The sequence below is a fragment of the Dipodomys ordii genome, unplaced genomic scaffold, assembly GCF_000151885.1.
Source record: "Dipodomys ordii isolate 6190 unplaced genomic scaffold, Dord_2.0 Scaffold7, whole genome shotgun sequence".
NCBI classification, from domain to species: domain Eukaryota; kingdom Metazoa; phylum Chordata; class Mammalia; order Rodentia; family Heteromyidae; genus Dipodomys; species Dipodomys ordii.
The window spans coordinates 17533745-17553015 of record NW_012267223.1 but is presented as its reverse complement, the minus strand read 5'-3'; the positions used below and the strand labels follow the sequence as shown (position 1 = coordinate 17553015).

At 50.5% G+C, this 19271-nt stretch overlaps 1 protein-coding gene across 1 annotated transcript in view; it reads left to right on the top strand.

The window, feature by feature from the left end:
* Nucleotides 1-3687: 3687 nt before the first annotated feature.
* Itga3 (integrin, alpha 3 (antigen CD49C, alpha 3 subunit of VLA-3 receptor)) overlaps nucleotides 3688-19271 on the top strand; it is a 32856-nt gene continuing 17272 nt past the window's right edge. The window contains exons 1-6 of the mRNA XM_013038029.1: nucleotides 3688-4279; nucleotides 11281-11408; nucleotides 11682-11761; nucleotides 14614-14863; nucleotides 17529-17615; nucleotides 18716-18923. Coding sequence (XP_012893483.1) covers nucleotides 4077-4279; nucleotides 11281-11408; nucleotides 11682-11761; nucleotides 14614-14863; nucleotides 17529-17615; nucleotides 18716-18923 — 956 coding nt within the window. The 5' untranslated portion in view covers nucleotides 3688-4076. The remainder of the gene's footprint in view (nucleotides 4280-11280; nucleotides 11409-11681; nucleotides 11762-14613; nucleotides 14864-17528; nucleotides 17616-18715; nucleotides 18924-19271) is intronic.

Below are 19271 nucleotides of genomic sequence, written 5' to 3'. Positions count from 1 at the left end.
CCTCTCCCCAGTCTCCCAATCGGACATGCTGGTAATTCCTGTTTGGGATGGCCAAAGAGATAAGGCCTGGCATGGCGCCCATGTGTCATCACAACACTCAAAGCTATTTTGGGTAGGAACCTGTCTCCTCACCAAGGGTCCACTCTGAACCCCTGCCCTCCTGGATCTGGCTGTCTTCTCTTCTCCAGGAACAACATGGAGGACCCTGGATCTACCAAGAGGGCAAAGGATTGTTCAACTTTTGCCCAGCTTCCTGTTCCTTGACCCCAGATGTCTCCTGATCACAGACATTGGTGGCTCTGGACCCCAAGGCAGACCTTGAGCGGCTGAATAACTTTGGGAGCCACAGCTCAGAAACAAGTGCTGTTCTAAGGGCAGCCAGGGACAAGTGTCCTCTCCCCAAACGCTACAGAGAGAACTGTTATCACAGCTGCTTTTGTTTAGGTGTGTCTGCCTGTCTGAACAACATCTGCCTAGAGTTTGTCTCTTAAAGACACAGCTGTGGTCAGTGGTCCAGTCCTATTTCAGCCTCCCTCCTATAAATCATACTGCACAGCCTTGGACATCCAGGCAACCTCCTGAGGCTTACTTAGATCCTTCATCAGGCAAATGAAGATGATAATCTTGACCTCACTGGAAGCCTGAAGGATGAAATCAGTCTGCACATGCCACAATTTGTAAATTGTCAAGTCAGGCTGGATTGCCTTCCTAGGCTCTGATTCTATCTAATCTTATGCTCTTAATGTTACTGGATTATGGTCTATGCTACTTGCTGTTCAAAAGCCAATATTCAGAGGCCAATCTGAGCTCCATAGGGGGAAAAAAAGTCAATATTCAGGAGACCAAGACAGTAGGAAGGAATCAGGAATGTTTCAATTTGGAGGTTGGTGGGGAGGAGGGGGCAGAAAGGACTGTTTGTGTGTGTGCCTGTTCTCCCTTAGCTTTTGCACTCAAGGCTGATGCTCTACCACTTGAGCCACACCTCCACTTCCAGCTTATTGGTGGTTAATTGGAAATAAGAGTCTCACAGACTTTTCTATAGGAGATAGCTTTGAATGGAGAGCCTCAGATCTCAGCGCTAGGATTATATGAGCTGCCTTCCCCCTTCTCTGGGCTATAGAGGACTTTTATAGGGAGGACTTTTATAAGGAGGGAAAAGAGGTACGAGAGGACAGGAAGAATATATGCTGAGTAGGGTCTTATTTGGGGCATATGTCTCTTGCTTTTTCCTCTGATGGAAACATCACAATTCACCTTGAACTCCTGGGACTAAGTCCTGAATTTTCTTTAAACAGATCTATCAAGTTCCTACAAGTTAAACCATACAGCAATTTACATGCTTCAGGCTAGTTGATATGCCCTACTTACAGAGTAAGGAGGGTACCAGACACTCTAGGTTCTGAAGAAATATTTAGCACTTAGTTCCTTTAGGTGAGATTTCTTTTTAGAATTATGCCTGCCTGGTGCAGGTGGCTCATGGCTACCTTAAGTGGTAGAGTGCTCACTGAGCTGAGGGACAGCGTCCAAGCCCAGAGTTTGAGCCCCATGACAAACCAAAATAAAAGCCCCACAAATGGGAGGAGGAAGCAAAGCCAGTACTAAGGGCAATTCCCAAAGGAACAGCCCCATCCTAATAATTCTTTGTTGTTGTTGTTGTTGGTTGTAGGGCTTGAACTCTGAACCTGGGTTTTGTCCCTGTGCTCCTCAGCTTAAGGTGAGTGCTCTACTGCTTAAGCCACAGCACCACTTCCAGTTTTCTAGTGGTTTATTGGAGATAAGCATCTCATGGACTTTCCTGCCCAGGCTGGCTTTGAACTGCGATCCTCAGATTTCAGCCTTCTGAGAAGCTAGGGATTTTAGGTGTGAGCCACTGGTGCCCGGCCCCAATAATTCTTTATTTCATTCCTTAAAGAGAATGCCAAATTGTACAAACTTCAGGTCTCACCAAGCATCAGGATTTGCCTGAAGTGTTGTTCAAAAGATAATTATTAGGGCTGGGAAGGTGGCTCAGTGGTAGAGCGCTTGCCTTGCATGCCTGAGGCCCTGCGTTTGATTCCTCAGTACCACATAAGCAAAAAGAAAAAAGCCGGAAGTGGCGCTAAGCCTCCAGTGGTAGAGCACTAGCCTTGAGCTGAAGAGGTGAGGGACAGCACCCAGGCCCAGAGTTCAGGCCCCACGACCGGACCCCCCCCAAAAAAAGATAATTATTAGCAAGCTGGGTGCTGATGGCTCATACCTATAATCCTAGCTACTCAGGAGGCTGAGATCTGAGGATCAAGGTTCCAAGCCAGCCTGGACAGGAAAGCCCCTGTGATTCTCATCTCCAATTAAGTACTAAAAAAGCTGGAAAGTAGAGGTGTGGCTCCAGTCATTAACCTTGAGCAGAAAAGCTCAGACACTACACTCAGCTGATGCCCCAGGATTGGCACAAAAAGAAAAAAAATTTTAGCCTCTATGATTAAGGACTCCAGGGTTAGATAACACAGGATTAAAATCCTCACTTTGTGGCTTTAGCCAAGTGGCTTAACTTCCCTGAGCCTCAATTTCCCCATCCTAAAAGAGATGACTACTCAACAATTGATGTTAGGATTTAATATTTGTAAAGCACTTAGTATGTGTTTAATAAATGATGGTTTTCTTCTTAAGAGAACCTGTAGATAATATGTCCAGGGGCAAAGAGGTTCTTGTGCTGCAATAAGGGAAATCTGAGTTAGACTCCAATTAGGCAGTGCCCGTTTGAAGTTTTCTTTCAGTTTGAGTCGTCTGCGCGCCCACACTTCTCCACCTTGCTCCGTGCATTTATGCACCTTTCAAGGACAGGCGTCTGGACCCAGTCTCCAAAAACTCAGCAGGGCCTGGGAGCGAGAGAAGACCCCCCTGGGATTCTGCTGCGGACAGGCAGAAGTGGATGAGAAAAGGGCGCAGTCCGAGCCCAGCTCAGCGCCACAAGTCGTATCCCTTAGGAGAAATGTTGTCCTTTGCTAATTACAGTTAGTGACGTGTGGTTATTACACACCTCTAACTATCGGTCTGGGTTTGTTGAGGAGTCAGTCCCAGCTCAGATCTGGATGGGTGTGGGTGGTGAGCAGGAGAATTAAATCTTCACAAAGACTGGGAAGGGGCTGAGTGAGAGGAAAAACCGCCCAGAGATTTCCAGCCACCTCTGAGGGACTCCCAGCGCTGCGGAGGTCCGGCGCGCGCGCGCGCGCACTCGCGGACACCGCTTCTCCTAAGCTCCCACACCGGGTGTGTCCAGCCGGGATGGATGGTGACCGCACCAGGAACCGGCTTTCCGGTGGTAGTAGCAGCCGCAGGAAAAAAAGAAAAAAAAACAAAAACCAAAAAAACAAAACTCGGCTGAACAGATCCCACCCCCAACCTCACCCATGCTATCCATCTTGCTGGGGAGGACAAGCTCCCCGAGAGAAGCAGGAGGAGGCGGGGAGAAGAAATTCAAGCCTTTAGGGTATCTCGACAGGTGTCTGGGGGTGAGGGCGGAGCCGTGGTAGGAAGGATGAGGAGGGAGGGGCGATGCTGCCCCTTTAAGAGGCGGCGGCCCAGCCCGGGACCTTTTCTCTTTCCCCGGAAGGAAAGCGGAGTTCGGGCTGGGCGCGCAAGGTGGGGAGGTGCGGGGTTGGGCGTGGGGAGGCGGGGCGCGCGCCCGGGCGGCGGGGGTGGGGTGGGGAGGGGAACCTCTCCTTCCCCTCCTCCTTGCGGTCTACCGGTCTGCCTGCTCAGATCCGCCGCTTAGTCGGGATCCCTGGCGGGTAGCGCAACCGAGGGGGCGCGGCCAGGACCAGCAGGGGGGAACACGAGGCGGGGTACGGTGATCCGGCTGCGGGACAGGCGAGAAAATCCACTCCCGGACCTTGTCTAGGGGATCGGAGGCCGCAGACCCAGAGTAGAGGTGGACCCGACCTGGACTAGGGGGTGGGGAGAGAGGAGAAACTGATCAGCCCTGCAGGAGCTTGAGTGTCCTCAGGCGCAGCCCGGAGCAGGTGAACCGGTCATCACCCCTCGGGGCTCGGCGCCCTCCCCGGCGTGGCCCGGGCGCGGGCGAGCTCCGGCTCTCAGCCATGGGCCCCGGCCCCCGCCGCGCGCCCCGCGCCCCGCGCCCCATGCTCTGCGCGCTGGCTTTGATGGTGGCTGCCGGCGGCCGGGTAGCCTGCGCCTTCAACCTGGACACCCGATTCCTGGTGGTGAAGGCCGGGAATCCGAAGAGCCTCTTCGGTTACTCGGTCGCCCTCCATCGGCAGACGGAGCGGCAGCAGCGCTACCTGTAAGTCAGGCTGGCTGGGGAGGGGTGAAGTGGGAGAGAGGGTGTGTGCTGGGGCGCCGGAGTCCTGGGCCCCGCCGGCTTCCAGGCCTGCTGCGGCGGGCCCTGGTGAGGGCCAGGACTAACCGGAGGGCGGGTACCCAGGCAGCCCCCTCCGATTGACTGCCGGGGCTTGGCATCGGCAAGTACTGACCCGACCAGGACCTGTCAGACGCCTGCGGCTGGGCTCTTTGAGATCTCTCCTGCCAGCGGAAGTGGGGTGGGGTAGGGAGGGGAGGTCTCAGTTGCCTGTGCACCCGGTGAGCCCAGGATCCAGCATTAGGCGCTTCTCTCACCGGGGGCCGCTAGCTGGAACGAACTGCCAGATAAACAACATCTCTCAGACCCTCTACCCGGGCAGACGCTGCGAGTGTATGCATTTAAGTCCATTACACCTCATATTTAGTCTGTGGCCACTTCAGCCACACCCTCTGCAGAATGAGACTGGACGGCTTCTTAAGTGCTTGGCGTGGTGGAGTGGGTGATTGCGGGAGTCTGGGCATTTTGGAGTTCTCCAAAGGTGTTATCTCTCTCTCTCTCTTTTCCTCTCTCTCCTCTCTGTCTCTGTCTCTCTCTTTCTCCCCCTCCCTCTAACCCTTAGAGGAAAGGACAGTAGGGGACAGAGGAAGTGCAGCCCTCCGGCTTGGTCTCCATCGCCCACCCCCAAGCCCTAAGCAGTGGCTCTCTCTCTTCCACCAGACATCTTTGCTGCATTCCACAGATTCATGTTGACTCTGAGTGTGTTTGTTTTGGTTTGAAGAGGGAAATAGTGTTGTTGGTTTTGTTATTGTTGTTGTTGTTGTTTTCTCTTGCTTCTGCTCTCCTTCATAAGAACTGCTAGAAGGTGCAGGAAGAGCTAGGCGGAGGGGAGGAGGGGAAAGATGGCACCCAACTGCCTGCCCCTTCCCATACCCCAGACGACCATGTCCACCAGAGGTTTCTCTGTATGTGTTCAGTATGCTGAGGTTGGCAGCTGGGGGAGGGGGGATGGAAGAGGTGAGCTCTCCCAGGAGAACAGTAGTTAGGACTAGCACCTTCTGCCTCTTTCACTGGGTGCCATGCCAGTCATCTGCCCCTCCCTGGCCTCTGACTTCACTGAACTTGAAGACCATGGTCAGGTTAAGGGTGTGTTGTAAACTTCTCCTGCTCTGACTGGGGCCTGCAGAAACCTGAGGAAGTCTGGAATGTTTAAAGTCCAAACTACTTCAGCCTTGGGCCCTGCTTTGCTAGCCCAGCCCCTGTCCAGTTTACCTGCCTGGACTTAGTCTCCACTCCATCTGACTTTTCTGCAGAAGGGACGGTCACCACACCCTTCTCACCTTGGCCCAACAGCTGTGGGCTGGCTTTGGCCAACCTTTATTTTTACAGAGGACCTGATACACAATCATGGGTGGGAGTTTCTAGAGCAGTGTCTTTTCTATCCTAGCTCAGTACACAGTTTTCAAATGTTTCAATGGGGAATCTTCTGGACATAAAGTAACTCACTAAAAAGGAGATCAGACTAGAAAGAGTTTTTTAAAAAAAATCTGCAATCCCTTCCCCACTCTGCTAGCTTCTTTCCAGGTCTCCCCCCCCCACATCACCTCCTCCCCCCCTGCAAAGGGTAGAACCTGGACTTATACATTCATTCCTATCTTTGGGGGCCTATGAGAATGAGAAGCAACTTGGCATTATGGAGGGGGAAGGGGCTTAGCCATTCCCATTGCCAGTGTCCGATCTTGGAAATGCCCTTGATACCTGAGCTTAGGTACCCTTCCATGTCCAGGCAAGGGAAACAACAGTCCTTTTTGTTGTTGTTTCTGTTCTTTTTCTTTGAGACAGGATCTTGTTATGAACCTAGACTGGCCCCAAACACCTCCTCCCTCTGCCTCTAGAGTGCTAGGATTGCAGGTGTGCACCCCCTCACCGGGGTACAACAGGTCTTGACTGGATGTTGGTAGGGCTTTAATGAGATAGTGTATGGAAAGGGCTCTGTGTGTGCCTACTTCTCCAAGGAGCATTGGAAGGTTCTCAGGCTGAGGCCAGGATGTGATATACCTCCTCCCAAGGACCCTATCAAGATGGCCAAACAAAAAGGAGAGAGGTGCTAAAACAAGGGATCTTCTGAGAGCAGGTGGTTCTAGACAGAATTTCTGTGGTATCCCCTCATTGGCTATCTTCAGTCTTGCCCAGGAGTGCTTCTGTATCTTGCTTATCTTCTCATTTCACTGAGTCTGGCCCCCTGGCCCCCTGGGAGAGCCAGCTGCACCAGCTGGGCTTTGCTGCAACCGGCGGAGTAGCCAGATGTGAGCAGCTGTCTGTGTACACAGTTCTAGGGAACTAGTAAGTCAAGCTGCAGCCTGGTATTCTGTGATCTTCCAAATCCCTGAGTAGGTACCTGATCTGGAGTTTGCAGGATATTTTCAGGATATGCAGGGACCCCTAAAAGTAACCATAAAATTGTTTATTTGTGTGTTTGGCGGGGGGGGGGCAGAGGGAGGGAGAACATAGCTTTGGTGTTTTCAAAGAAGACTCTGCCTTAGAAATGGTTAAAAATGCAAGGTGGATACTCTCTGCTGTGCTATTACTATCATCTCTGGATTAGGGTTCCCTACTCACAACCCAGGCCTCAAACTCTCAGTCTCTGGAAGCAAGTGAGAAGCAGGGAGGACTGCATGCTTTGGGGCAGAAGGGCCTCTTGGAGAGAGGCAGACTATTGCCATGGGAGAGGTTACTGACCACACCCCCTGCACCTGCTCAGTCCTTTCTTCCTGGTCTGACCTTGTAGACTAGGAGGGCTTCCTTCTCCCTTTCATCCTTGCCTGCAATTGAGGATGTCTGGGAAGCCTGGCACAGAAGTAGCTGTGGCTCATGGAAATGAGGTCATGCCTGAGGTAGGAGAGCCCTTCGGAAAGGTGCTCCCTGGACAGGGTGGGTGCCTGGCAGCCTTCATGGCTTGTGCCAGCAGCTGGGGCTGCAGGTGGAAGGCCTACATTGCAGTGAATCCTTTTCTTGAGGCTTGCCATGACCAGTCTAGGCCAAGGAGCTAAAATGGTAGGAGGTAGAGAAGGCTTACTTTGCAGAAAAAGCAGTAGCAAAAGGGGCTTGGTCAGAGCTCAAGGAAGACGTGGGTATCCATTGCAATATGGAGCACTGAGGTTCGATGACACAATGCCCTTGGAGGTCAAATATGGAAAGAATACTAAACAGCTAATATTAAAGGGAGAAGAAATGAGGAAAACAACCTTATTCTTCATATCAGAGCTTCTACCAAAGCCTTTTCCCCCTGTCCTTCTCTTGTTGCTCTGGTTCTAAGGCTGAGTCCCCAGGGGAAGAGGGGGCTGGGTGGGCAGCCCAAGAAGGAGTAGGGAGGATGATGAGGGCTACAGTTTTGGCTGCCATAGGAGCTGCCTCTGGGGAGGTGGCTAATTCAGGCAGCAGGGCTGGCACAGAGCTGGTATCCAGGCATCCAAGAACTGAACTCCCACCCCCACCCCCGGGTTGGAGCAGATCTCCTCCTCTTCCTGGCCTGGCATGGAAGGGGAGCAGGAGTAAGGCCTGTGAGGGGAATCCTCTGGCCCCCTCTGGCATCTATCTCCCCAGGGGAACCACTCCATACCTCGCTGAGATGAAAGTGGGAAACAGAATTCTTCTTTGAGCATCACCCCACCCCACCATCCCCTGGGGCTTTTTGCTTTTTGGGGGTCAGCCAGCCTGGTGCCCTGAACTCTCTCCAGGGCCCCATTCCCCAGCCTTTTCCTATCATTTTGCTGCTGCTTTCTACTCTGCTATTCCATTAGTGTTGAACTGTCCAGGAGGAGCCCTGAGGCAGGGCAAGGAAGAGCTTTTCCCAGAGACCAGGAGAGCCCTTCTGGCTGGTCAAATGCAAGGGTGAGGAGCTGGCAGTTTTAGAGCCTGTCATCAGTCATTTTGCCCATCCCCTCCACCTCCAGGTGGGCTCTGTGCCTAGCTACAGGAGAGGAGAGGTCCCTTCTCCTGCCCCATCTAGGCATCCCTCCTCTCTTTTCCCATTTCTCCAATTGTCAGCTTTTGGAAAAAGAACTAAAGACCCAGCCGCAGGTTAGCTAGGGGAGATGCTCATTTGCATATTGGTTACATTAATTTACATAATAGTAGGGTCCCCTCCCACCACTTGGATTCCCTAATCTTTGGTTTGTGAATAACACACACCTGGCTGTGACTGCTGGAAGCTGGGCCTGACCCTCTGCTCACCCTCCTTCCCCGAATCCGCGCAAGCTTCTGACTGTAGACTCATTGGATCCTGGGCTAGGAGCCAGAGGGCCTTACAGGGCCTCTAAGTGGGCCAAGTAGGAGCTAAAAATACTCTAGGGGGTATGTGTGTACGTGGGGGTGCTCCCTGTGGAATCTCTGAAGATGGAAGGCCTGGATGTGGAGTTGGGATTAGGGCACTAGCCCTGCCCCATCTCCATCCATGGGCACAAGGCTCTGGGCAAGGGCGGGAGCATTATAGGTGCTTTGAGGATTTGTTTCAGTTTTGATTGCCATTAGTGCTTGGCTCTGCTCAGTACCTCAGGAAGCTAGGAGGAGAGGGTCTTGCAGTTGCTCCTAGCTGAGGCCCAGAGCTGGAAGGCATGGAGACCACCGCCCACTCTTCAGGTACCTCTTATCTGACAGTGTGGGCAGGATACTGGAGGGCAACTCCAGGGTCTCCTTCACCCCCTGAAATCTACATCTCTTCAAGGTGGGACCTTCTACCACCCCAGCCTCCACCTCCAGCTAATTCAGCATTCCCACCTTAATATGAATAGCCACCAGTATTCCCCTCCCCCTCCCCCCATGGTGATTGCCGGATCTCCTCAGGCTATGGAAGTCCTACTTATATTCTTCCCCTGCTCCCTAACCACGGCAGTAATCTATCCTCTTCCATCTGCTCTCTGTCTAACCTGTTGGGGCAGAAATTTCTGGGTCCTTGGAGGGAGTCTTGCTCAGGCCAGGGCCAGCACTAGCCACAAGAAACCTGAGCAGCCGCGTCCCTCTGGGCCCTGACTGTAGTTAGAAAGCCCTTTTACTGAATGAATCCATTTATTCCAATAACAGCCTGGATGGCTGGCAGGGCAGCCTCTGTTCCCATTTTACAGAAGGGACATTCAAGGCTCAGAAAAGGAAAGGAAATTGCGTTGGAGGCAGAAGCAACCCTAGAAATAGTCTACTGCGCCCCGTAGGAGATGCTACTTTGTCAGGGCCCTGGCTTCCTTCTCCCCTCTGTCAGGCATGCTAGGTGGCAGTTGTCCACTGGTGGTCAGCCTTGGAGGACCCTCCAGCCTGGCAGGAGGTGACTAACAGGGCCTGGCTACCTCCTGTGGTGCTCACAGTATTTTTCTCCTCCCAGGAACATCTATTTCCCCAGGGGAGGTCTAAATGGTGAGGTGTCTGCCGGTCCCACCCCTTCCCAGAACCCCCAGGCAGTGCATTCCTGACTCCCAGTGGGCGGAGGTACCCCAGTCCCAGCATGCCCAGGCCCTGCCCTACCCCACTCCCTGCCACCCTTACTCACAGGTCCCAGGCAGGGCTGCAGGCGTGGCATTGTGGCGTTGCTCTGTTTCCATACTGGCAGGAAGCCCAAGGCCAGGTTCTGAGCCGGGAGTCTCAGAGCCATGGCATTGCTAGGGCTGAATGAAAGGACATCCCGGAGGTACCTGCCCATCCAGGAGGCTGAGCCCTCAGGACTGAGGAAGGGGTTCTGGCAGGAAGGTGATTTGGAAAGAAGGTAGCATGGGAGAACTGGGGTTCTTGAACTGGGGTGCATCCTATTAGCTCTATTTGGCCTGGGGTGGAGTTGAGAAATTATCCTCTTTCACAGATATTCCAGGGGTTTCTGATGGGATGGTTCAGGGACTGTCCCTGGAGGTATTCCAGACTGATACTCTTACCTCCACCCTTCCTGCTCCAGTTTTTCTGGTATCATCAGTACTTTATAGGTGGCCAGGCCCTAAACACCATTGTAGGAACTTAGTGTCCTTGTCCCCAAACATGGATTCTAGTCCCTGCTCATCCTCACTCACTGGGAACTTTTACTTTTTCGTTTTTTGGTAGTGGGGCTTGAACTCTGGGCCTTGGGCATTGTCTCTCAGCTCATTTGAGCCACAGCGCCACTTCTGGTTTTCTGGTGGTTTATTGGAGATAAAAGTCTTATGGACTTTCCTGCCTGGGCTGGCTTTGAACTGTGATCCTCAGATTTCAGCCTCCTGAGTAGCTAGGATTAGAGGCGTGAACCACTAGTGCCTGGCTTTGGGAACTTTACTTTTGAGCCATGTGTTGTCCAAAGTATCAGGTGTCCAGTGGGAGAGAGGGTGTGGGGGGTGTGGACATTACCCAGCTTACTTAGGGGCCCCAGCCTCCTAGATCTAAGTCAGTAAGAGGAAAGACTCCACTCTAGACAACCTATTCCTGTGATCAGAATTTGAACCCAGTACCAGGATTCCTTCCATCTTGCCCTCTTCCAGTCTGCCTTCATCTAGAGGCCAAAAGCATTTGAAAATCCAGACACAATCTGTAGCCTCAGATCCGCTGTGACTCCTTCAAAGCCTCCTGCAACCCACCCCCATGTTCTTGGGCGTCAGCTGTATGAAGACCTGCTCCCTGAATCATGCTGCTTCTTGATCCCTGCACATGCTGTACCTTTGCCTAAAGTTCTCCACCCTGTTTGTTATCATCCTCAGATACAGGCCTAGGCACCTCTTCTGCAGGCCTCTCCTGAATCAGGACTGGTTAGCTCCATGCTTTTGTCTCTTCTCATGAGACTAGTATTGGGCCTGTCCATTTCTTGGCCTGCCTTCCCCTATACTGGCCTCTCCTGGAGGGCAGATGCTAGGGGGCCATCCATTTATATTTCAACCCCAGAGCCTGGACACAGAAATAAAGCTCAGTAAATGTGGGTTGAATAGCAAGTTAATCCAAGTGAGCTGTGGAGAGTCTGGCCCATCTACCTTCCTCTCTTTCCCCAGACTTCTGGCTGGTGCCCCCCAGGATCTTGCTGTGCCCGATGGCTATACTAACCGGACCGGTGCTGTGTACCTGTGCCCCCTCACTGCCCTCAAGGATGACTGTGAACGGATGGACATCACAGAGAAAAGTGAGGGGAAGGGGCTGGGGAGCAGTGTGGGTTAGAGGCCTGGCCAAATGGGGCACTGAGAGAATGACCTGGAAGAGACGTAAGGCTCTAATTGCAGCTGGGAAGAGGGAATCCTGGAGGAGAGTAGAGAGGCCTGTGGGGTTGGCAGAGATTACAAGAGGGCTCCCTACACTGGGACAGAGGGTCCTAGAGGGCCCACTCCTGCCCTCTAGAGGCTTGGGGCACTGGAATATGTGCTGATGCCCTGACTCATGAATCCCTCCATGCTCACAGGTGATCCTGACCGTCACATTATTGAGGACATGTGGCTAGGGGTGACTGTGGCCAGCCAAGGTCCTGCAGGTCGAGTCCTGGTACGTGAACGCTCACCCAGCAACTCCCCACCCCCAGCTCTCTTGATCTTCCAGGGGTAGCATGGAGTGAGGGGCGTGGGGGGGGGTGGTTCAACAGAGACCAGCAAGGATCCTATGTGTACGTGTCTGTGCTGTGGTCTTTCTGCTCTGCGGCTGTGTCTCCACAGGCCTGTATCGACCCCTTCTCCCTGCATGCCTGGGAGGGGTGGTGTCTGTACTCTGTCAAGGCTGGGCATGGCCTGGGTCCTGTGTGAATCAACTCGCTTCCTCCCGGTTCCCTCATGGGATACCCAACCACTCGTGGGAAAGGGCAGAGGGAACTTGGAGGAGGAAAGGGCAGAAAAGGCCCCGGGCGGCTGGGTGCTGGCTGGCACGCCTTCCTGGGAGGCTGGCTGCCGGAAGAGGCACAGCCCTGCCGACCCTGGCTTGCCTGGCTTTGGTTTGGGGGCTACTCCCTCCTGTTATTTGTCACCTCCTGAAGACAGTCTTTTTTTTGGGGGGAGGGCAGTCATGTGGCTTGAACTCAGGGTCTGGACACTGTATTTAAACTCTTTTGCTCAAGGCTAGTGCTCTGTTGCTTTGAGCCACAGCTCCACTTCTGGTTTTCTAGTGATTCATTGGAGATAAGAGTCTCACACACTTTCCTGCCGGGGCTGGGTTCAAACTGCAATCCTCAGATCTCAGCCTTCTGAATAGCTAGGACTACAGGTGTGAGCTACCCGTGCCCAGACTTTTTTTCTTTCTTTCTTTCTTTCTTTTGGTGGACTGGAACTTCAATTTAGGACATCTTCTTTTGCTTGGACAGCGCTCTACCACTTGAGCCTTATCTCCAGCTTGATCTTTTTGCTAGTTAGTTGGAGATGGAGTCTTGAATTTTCTTCACAAAATTAGCTTCAAACCTCAATCCTCTAGGTCTCAGCCTCTTCAGTAGCTAGGATTACAGGAGTGAGCCACTGGTGCCCAGCCTAAACACTGTTCTAAGCTCCAGATTGGTATAATAAGTTCACTGAAATACCTTTGTGTGCCCTGTTGTATATCTGGACCCTGGGTCCTTAGCAGTTAACTACCTAAACACCCAATTCCTTTATGCAACACACGTTTAGTGAGCACCTGCTGTGTACCAAGCACAGTACTAGCACTAGAAACAATTGTGCCTTAGGCAGACTCACATATGGAAGCAGACAGGAAAAGTACATAGGCAAAAGCCTGTTTCTAGACTTTGCCTACTTCAATCTACTTTACCCTCCTCCTTTCCTTGTGGTCCTGGACATTGAACCCAGGGCCTTGTATATGCTAGACAAGTGCTTTACCACTGAGCCACAGCCAAGTCCTAAAGCAATGATTTGTCTGGTAAATACATATTGAGTACCTGCAATGTGCTCAATCCCATGTGTAGTTTCTTGCATTTATGAGGACAAGAGGTCAGACTTGAAACCAGCCAGTCTTGTTTAGAGTGTTCTCTATCTCTGGCTAGATATGGGATCTTGGCTGGATTCTTGAGAGCTAGCTACTAAAGCTCTCCATGCCTTTGTTTCCTCATCTAAAATGGACAAAGTAGCCAGTCTCAGTGGCTTACACATGTAATCATAGCTACCTGTGACCAGATTGGATGGATCACAGGTCAAAGCCAACTGAGGAAAAAGTTACCAAGACCATATCTCAACAAACAAGCCAGATGTGGTGATTCACATCTGTAATCTTGGCTGCAGGAGACTTGTAGGTAGGAGGATCACAGTCCAAAGCTGGCTCTGGAAGAAAGCAAAAACAAAAGGCAAAAAAGAAAAGCTATGAGTATGGCTCAAGTGGTAGAGTGTCTAACAAGCACAAGGTGCTGAATTCAAACCTCACTACTACAAAAAGTTAAATAAACAACAACAACAGAATTGTCCCTAACCATAGGGTTGTGATCAGGCTTAAAAGAATTAATATGGAACCCAGTGCTGGTGGCTCATGCCTGGAATCCTAGCTATTCAGGAGGCTGAGATATGAGGATTTCGGTTTGAAGTCAACCCAGGCAGGACAGTCCATGAGACTCTTATCTCCTATAAACTTCTCAGAGAAAATTATAAGTAGAGCTGTGGCTCAAGTAATAGAGCAAAAGAAGCTCAGGGACAACACTCAGACTCTGAGTTCAAGCCCCAGGATGGGCACCACCAAAAAAAAAAATTATATATATATATATATATATATATATCTGGAAAGTACTTAGAATTGTACCTCGCATATAGTAATTGCTCAATGTTAGCTGCTGCTGGTGTAATTGATGCTGGTATTATTATTTAGTAATCCCTTTATTAAGAGTCATTGCAAAGCCAGGTGCTAGTGGCTCAAGCCTGTAATTCTAGCTAGTAAGGAGGCTGAGATCTGAGGAATGCAGTTCAAAGCCAGCTCGGGAAGTCTGTGAGACTTATCTCCAATAAACCACTAGAAAACCGGAAGTGGTGCTGTGGCTTTAAGTGATAGAGCCTAGCCTTGAGCTGAAGAGCTGAGAGACAGTGCCCAGGCCCAGAGTTCAAGCCCCATGACCAACAAAAAAGTTATTGCAGGATAGAGAAGCAGTTTCCAAATTTATGTAAATAGCTCCCGAAGAGCCAGGAATTTAAGCCCCTGGTTTGCTCATCCCTTCCCCTTTCTTTTCACTGGGATCTCAAAGCCATTCGCAAATCCATACTTTCTGACTTCCCTCACACTGGCCCTGACCTTTGGGATGAATGCTCAAATACTCTAAGGGAATGCAGGCTGACGTTACTGCCTCAGGAAAAAAAAAAGAGGCCTGGAGTCCCCTTTCAACTCCTGTCCTACCCAGCCAGTGGTGCTCAGAGCTAAGGCTGTGGGTTTGGGGGGTTTCCTAGGTCTGTGCCCACCGCTATACCAAGGTGCTGTGGTCGGGGCTGGAAGACCAGCGGCGCATGGTGGGCAAGTGCTACGTGAGGGGTAACGACCTGGAGCTGGACTCTAGTGACGAGTGGCAGACGTACCACAATGAAATGTGCAACAGCAACACAGACTACCTGGAGACCGGCATGTGCCAGCTGGGCACCAGCGGCGGCTTCACGCAGAACACTGTCTACTTTGGTGCCCCAGGAGCCTACAATTGGAAAGGTGGGGACTGGAGGAAGGGAGGAGGGTAGAAGACCCAGCCCCCCCTCCACCCTGCAGTTAGCTACAGATAATCCACTCAGGTGATCTATTCTTAGGAGGCAGAAGAGACAGGTCACTCTGCCCTCAACAGCAGCACCGTCCGGACCTCAGTCTGCTGTGTTAAAGCACTCTCTAAGTACCAGAGGTTTTGTACATAATGTCTTAATCCTAATATATTTTAGGAGTCATCTCTTATACCCATTTTACGCAATGAAAAAAACAGAGTCTCTGGGAAGTAAGTTGCTGAAGGCCATCAATGTTAGGAAGTTTAGATTGGAAAGTAGGTTAGTCTGATTTTAGTGTAACCTCCAGGTTCAGTAAAACATGTTCCTAGTACACTATTAAATAATATAGCAGGATTTGGTAAAAGGAGAAAAACTGTCCCTTCTCTCCCACCCATCTCTCTGATCCCATATGTCAGTGTTTGTCATATCTTTTGAGTTCTTCCAGATTTTAGAACAGATAGATATCTTAACAAGAACAGTAACAAAAATCACAAATAGAATCATACTTTTTTTTTTTTAATTTTCACTTTTTAAAAGCTGTGGACATTTTTTTTCATGTTGGTTAAGAAAAAGCTGTAGAGTATTTCCTTGGAGGAAGGCTTTTTTTTTTTTTTTTTTGCTAGTTCTGGGTCTCAAACTGAGGGCCTGAACACTGTCCCTGAGCTTCTTTTGCTCAAGGCTAGCACTCTACCACTTGAGCCACAGAACCACTTCTAGCATTTTCTGTTTATGTGGTGCTGGGGAATCGAATCCAGAGTTTCATGCATGCTGGGCAAGCATGCTACCACTAGCCCCTCACTTCTAGCTTTTCTGAGTAGTTTATTGGAGATAAGAGTTTCACAGACTTTTCTGCCCTGGCTGGCTTCAAACTGCATGATCCTCAGATCTCAGCCTCCTGATAAGCTAGCATTATAGATGAGCCACGGGTGCCTGGCAGTTTGTTTTTTTTTTTTTTGCTGGTACTGGGGCTTGAACTCAGGGCTTGGGTTCTGTCCTAATTTAGCTTTTTTACACTCAAGGCTGGCATTCATTCAAGTTACTACTTGAGACACACCTCCACATCCAGCTTTTTTGGTGGTTAATGGGAGATAGGCTCAAGGACTTTCCTGTCCAGGTTGTATTTGAACCTTGATCCTTATATCTCCACCTTCTGAATAATTAAGATTATAGTGTGAGTTACCGACAGCCAGCTCTTTTATATGTATATATGTATTTATTTTGGTGGTACTATTTGTGTGTGTGTGTGTCAGTCGTGGGGCCTGAACTCTGGGCCTGGGCACTGTCCCTCAGCTCTTGAGCTCTAGGCTATCACTCTACCATTTGAACCACAGAACCACTTCTGGCTTTTTCTGCTTATGTGGTCGCTGAGGAATTGAACCCAAGGCCTCATGCATGCAAGGCAAGCACTCTACCACTGAGCCACCTTTCCAGCCCCTAGTACTGGGGTTTTAACTCAAGGGCTTTGTGCTTGCTAAACTAGTATTCTACTTGAGCTATACCTCCAGCTCTGCTTTTTTTTTTTTTTTCTTTGCTGGTTATTTTTCAGATTGAGTCTTGAGAACTTTTCTGCCTAGGCTGGCCTCAAACCATAATCCTTCTATTCTCAGCCTCCTGAGTAATTAGAATTGTAGGCTTGAACGACCAGTGCCCTGCAAGACCCCTGAGATTTTTGGGGGGTTTTGGTTTGTTTGTGCATGTGCATGTTGCATGCATGTGTGTGCATACTTGTGCATGCGTGTATGCACACATTGATACTGAGGCTTAAACCCAGGTCTTCACACTCTTGCTCCACTTGCTTATCACTGGTGCTATCCCACTTATGCCATTCTTCTGGCCCTTACTTTTGGCTAATTAATTGGAAATAAGAATCTTTTCTGTCCTGGCTAGCTTTGAACCATGATCCCCTGAGCTCAACCTATGTGGATAGGATTACAGGAGTGACGTGCTGGTGCCTAGCAGGATCCATACTTTCAACTATTACGTGACCCATCACCCTGGAATCTGATGACTCATGCTCCCTCCATCTCCTGGCCCCTCTCCATCATATAGGTTGTAGCAATAGCGATCTCTCTCCCTTCCTGAGCCCTTATAGTCATAGAACCAACAGGTGGAGAGCCTTCAGTGTCCTCTTGACCAATAGGAAGTCTGATATAGTAACAACTCTGGACTAATGGAAGGCTGAGGCCCTGTCCTGTCCCCCACCCTCCACTCCATGGCTTTGCTCTCCACTTCCCTGGTCCTTCGACAGCTTGGTAGGGATCCTGGTTTCCTTTAGCAGCAGCTTTGGGTACAGGGGTTAGGCAGCCTGACTTTGGGGAACAGGACCCAGGAGCAAATGGTATGAAGTGTGGCCAAGCATGGACTAAAACCCAGGAAACCAGAAGGCAGGATGCCAGCCATGTTCTACAACTATTCTCAGAAGACTACGAGCAAGTTCATGTTCCTTGGAGTTGTACTTTTCTCTTCTTTCTACCTCACAGAATTGTTAAGGAGGAAGTGATTGACAAATGGCACACTGTTCACAAATAAAAGGGGCTAATTATTATTAGGTGGGGAATGGGCATGATGGAGGAAAAAAATGGTGACTGATACTTTCCCTGTCCCTCACCCAATATGTGTAGGAAGTAGCTACATGATTCAGAGGAAGGACTGGGATTTGTTTGAGTATAGCTACAAGGACCCAGAGGACCAAGGAAATCTGTATATCGGTGAGTCCCATTCTGGTGGCCTATTGGTGATGGGCAGGGGGGAAGCTGGATGGGTCCCTAAAATGCTGACGTTCCTGCCTTCATGCACAGAGTGAGGCTTTAGTTGCAGGTATGACTAGTAGCCTTTAGGTCAACTAACACACACGCATGTACTCTGCCTGTACACCTGGTTCTGTTCAAGCTCTAGCCACAGAGTTACTGCCCTCAGGCAGTTAATAATCCAAGGGGCAGGCAGGACTGCAGATGGGATGGGGTGTAGCCACTGGGCTTTTTTTTCTTCTTCTAGTATTGGAGCTTGAACTGAGAGCCTTGTATTTGCTGAGCATACACTTTACCGCTGAACCACATCTCCCCTTTTTGATTATGTTTGTATGTGTGTGCTCATACTAGGGGTTGAACTAAGGGCCTTACGCTTTCATTTCCCTCCACCACATGAGTCATACACCTCCACGTCCAGATTTTTGCTGGTTATTTGGAGATAAAAGTCTTTCCAATTTGCCTGCCCAGGCTGGCCTTAAACCTTGATCCTCAGATCTCAGTCTCCTGAGTAGCTAGGATTATAGGCGTTGAGCCACTAACATCTGGCTTTATTGATTGTTTTTGAGGTAGAGTCTCACCTCATGCCTGGGCCATTCTTGGCTGTGATCCCCTTACACAAGTAAACCCATATTGGGGAAGATGACAGACAAGCACCTCCATGCCCAGCCGTTGGTTGTGATGGAGTCCTGTGTACTTTTGCTCAGCCTGACTTTAAACCACTCTGTTTGTACCATCCAACTAGCTAGGACTACTGGCTTGAGCCCTGCACCCAGTCTTTTGAGACTAAGGTTCCCTTAGGTAGCTTCAGCTGGCCTGGAACTGGTTGTACAGCTTCAGGTTGTCCTCAACCTCTATATCCTCCTGCCCAGCCTCTCAAGTGGTGGGATTATAGGTGTGTACTGTCACACGTGGCTAGGGGTAGAGGGGAGCGGTACTCTTTTTGCTCAACTTGGAATAGAATAGATAATATAGGGTGGTAACTAGAGGATTGGCCCAGTGTAAAAAGGGAGAGAGATTATTGGGGACTTGATAGAATGTCTTCCTTCTTCACCTTATCCCAGGTTACACAATGCAGGTAGGCAGCAACGTCCTGCACCCCATGGACATCACTATTGTGACAGGCGCCCCACGGCACCGACATATGGGCGCCGTCTTCTTGCTGAGCCGGGAGACAGGTGGAGACCTGCGGAGGAGGCAGGTGCTGGAAGGCACACAGGTGGGCGCTTATTTTGGTAGCGCCATTGCCCTGGCAGACCTGAACAACGATGGGTGAGAATCTAGAGACCTGGGACATTCTCTGGGGCCAGGGAGTGGGGAGAGGAGGGGAAGTGGGCAGCCTTGTCCAAGCCAGATGAGAAAATGGAAGCTTGGCAAGTGTGCATTTGCTCTTTGCAGGGTTTTGCAATCAGACCTTCCTGGAACCTGGGCATTTGCATGTTATTTGCATGACACCTGCACTTGCTTGTCTGCCCCTGTCATTTGCTTGGCTTCAGTGGATGTAGGCTGTGTGAGTGTGCTTCTTGATTTCTCCGTGACATGCATTTTCTATTCGGTGGGTCTTGATGACCCTCCCATGCCTTTTGTGTAGCTGTGTACTCTGGCCAATCATTGCTTGTT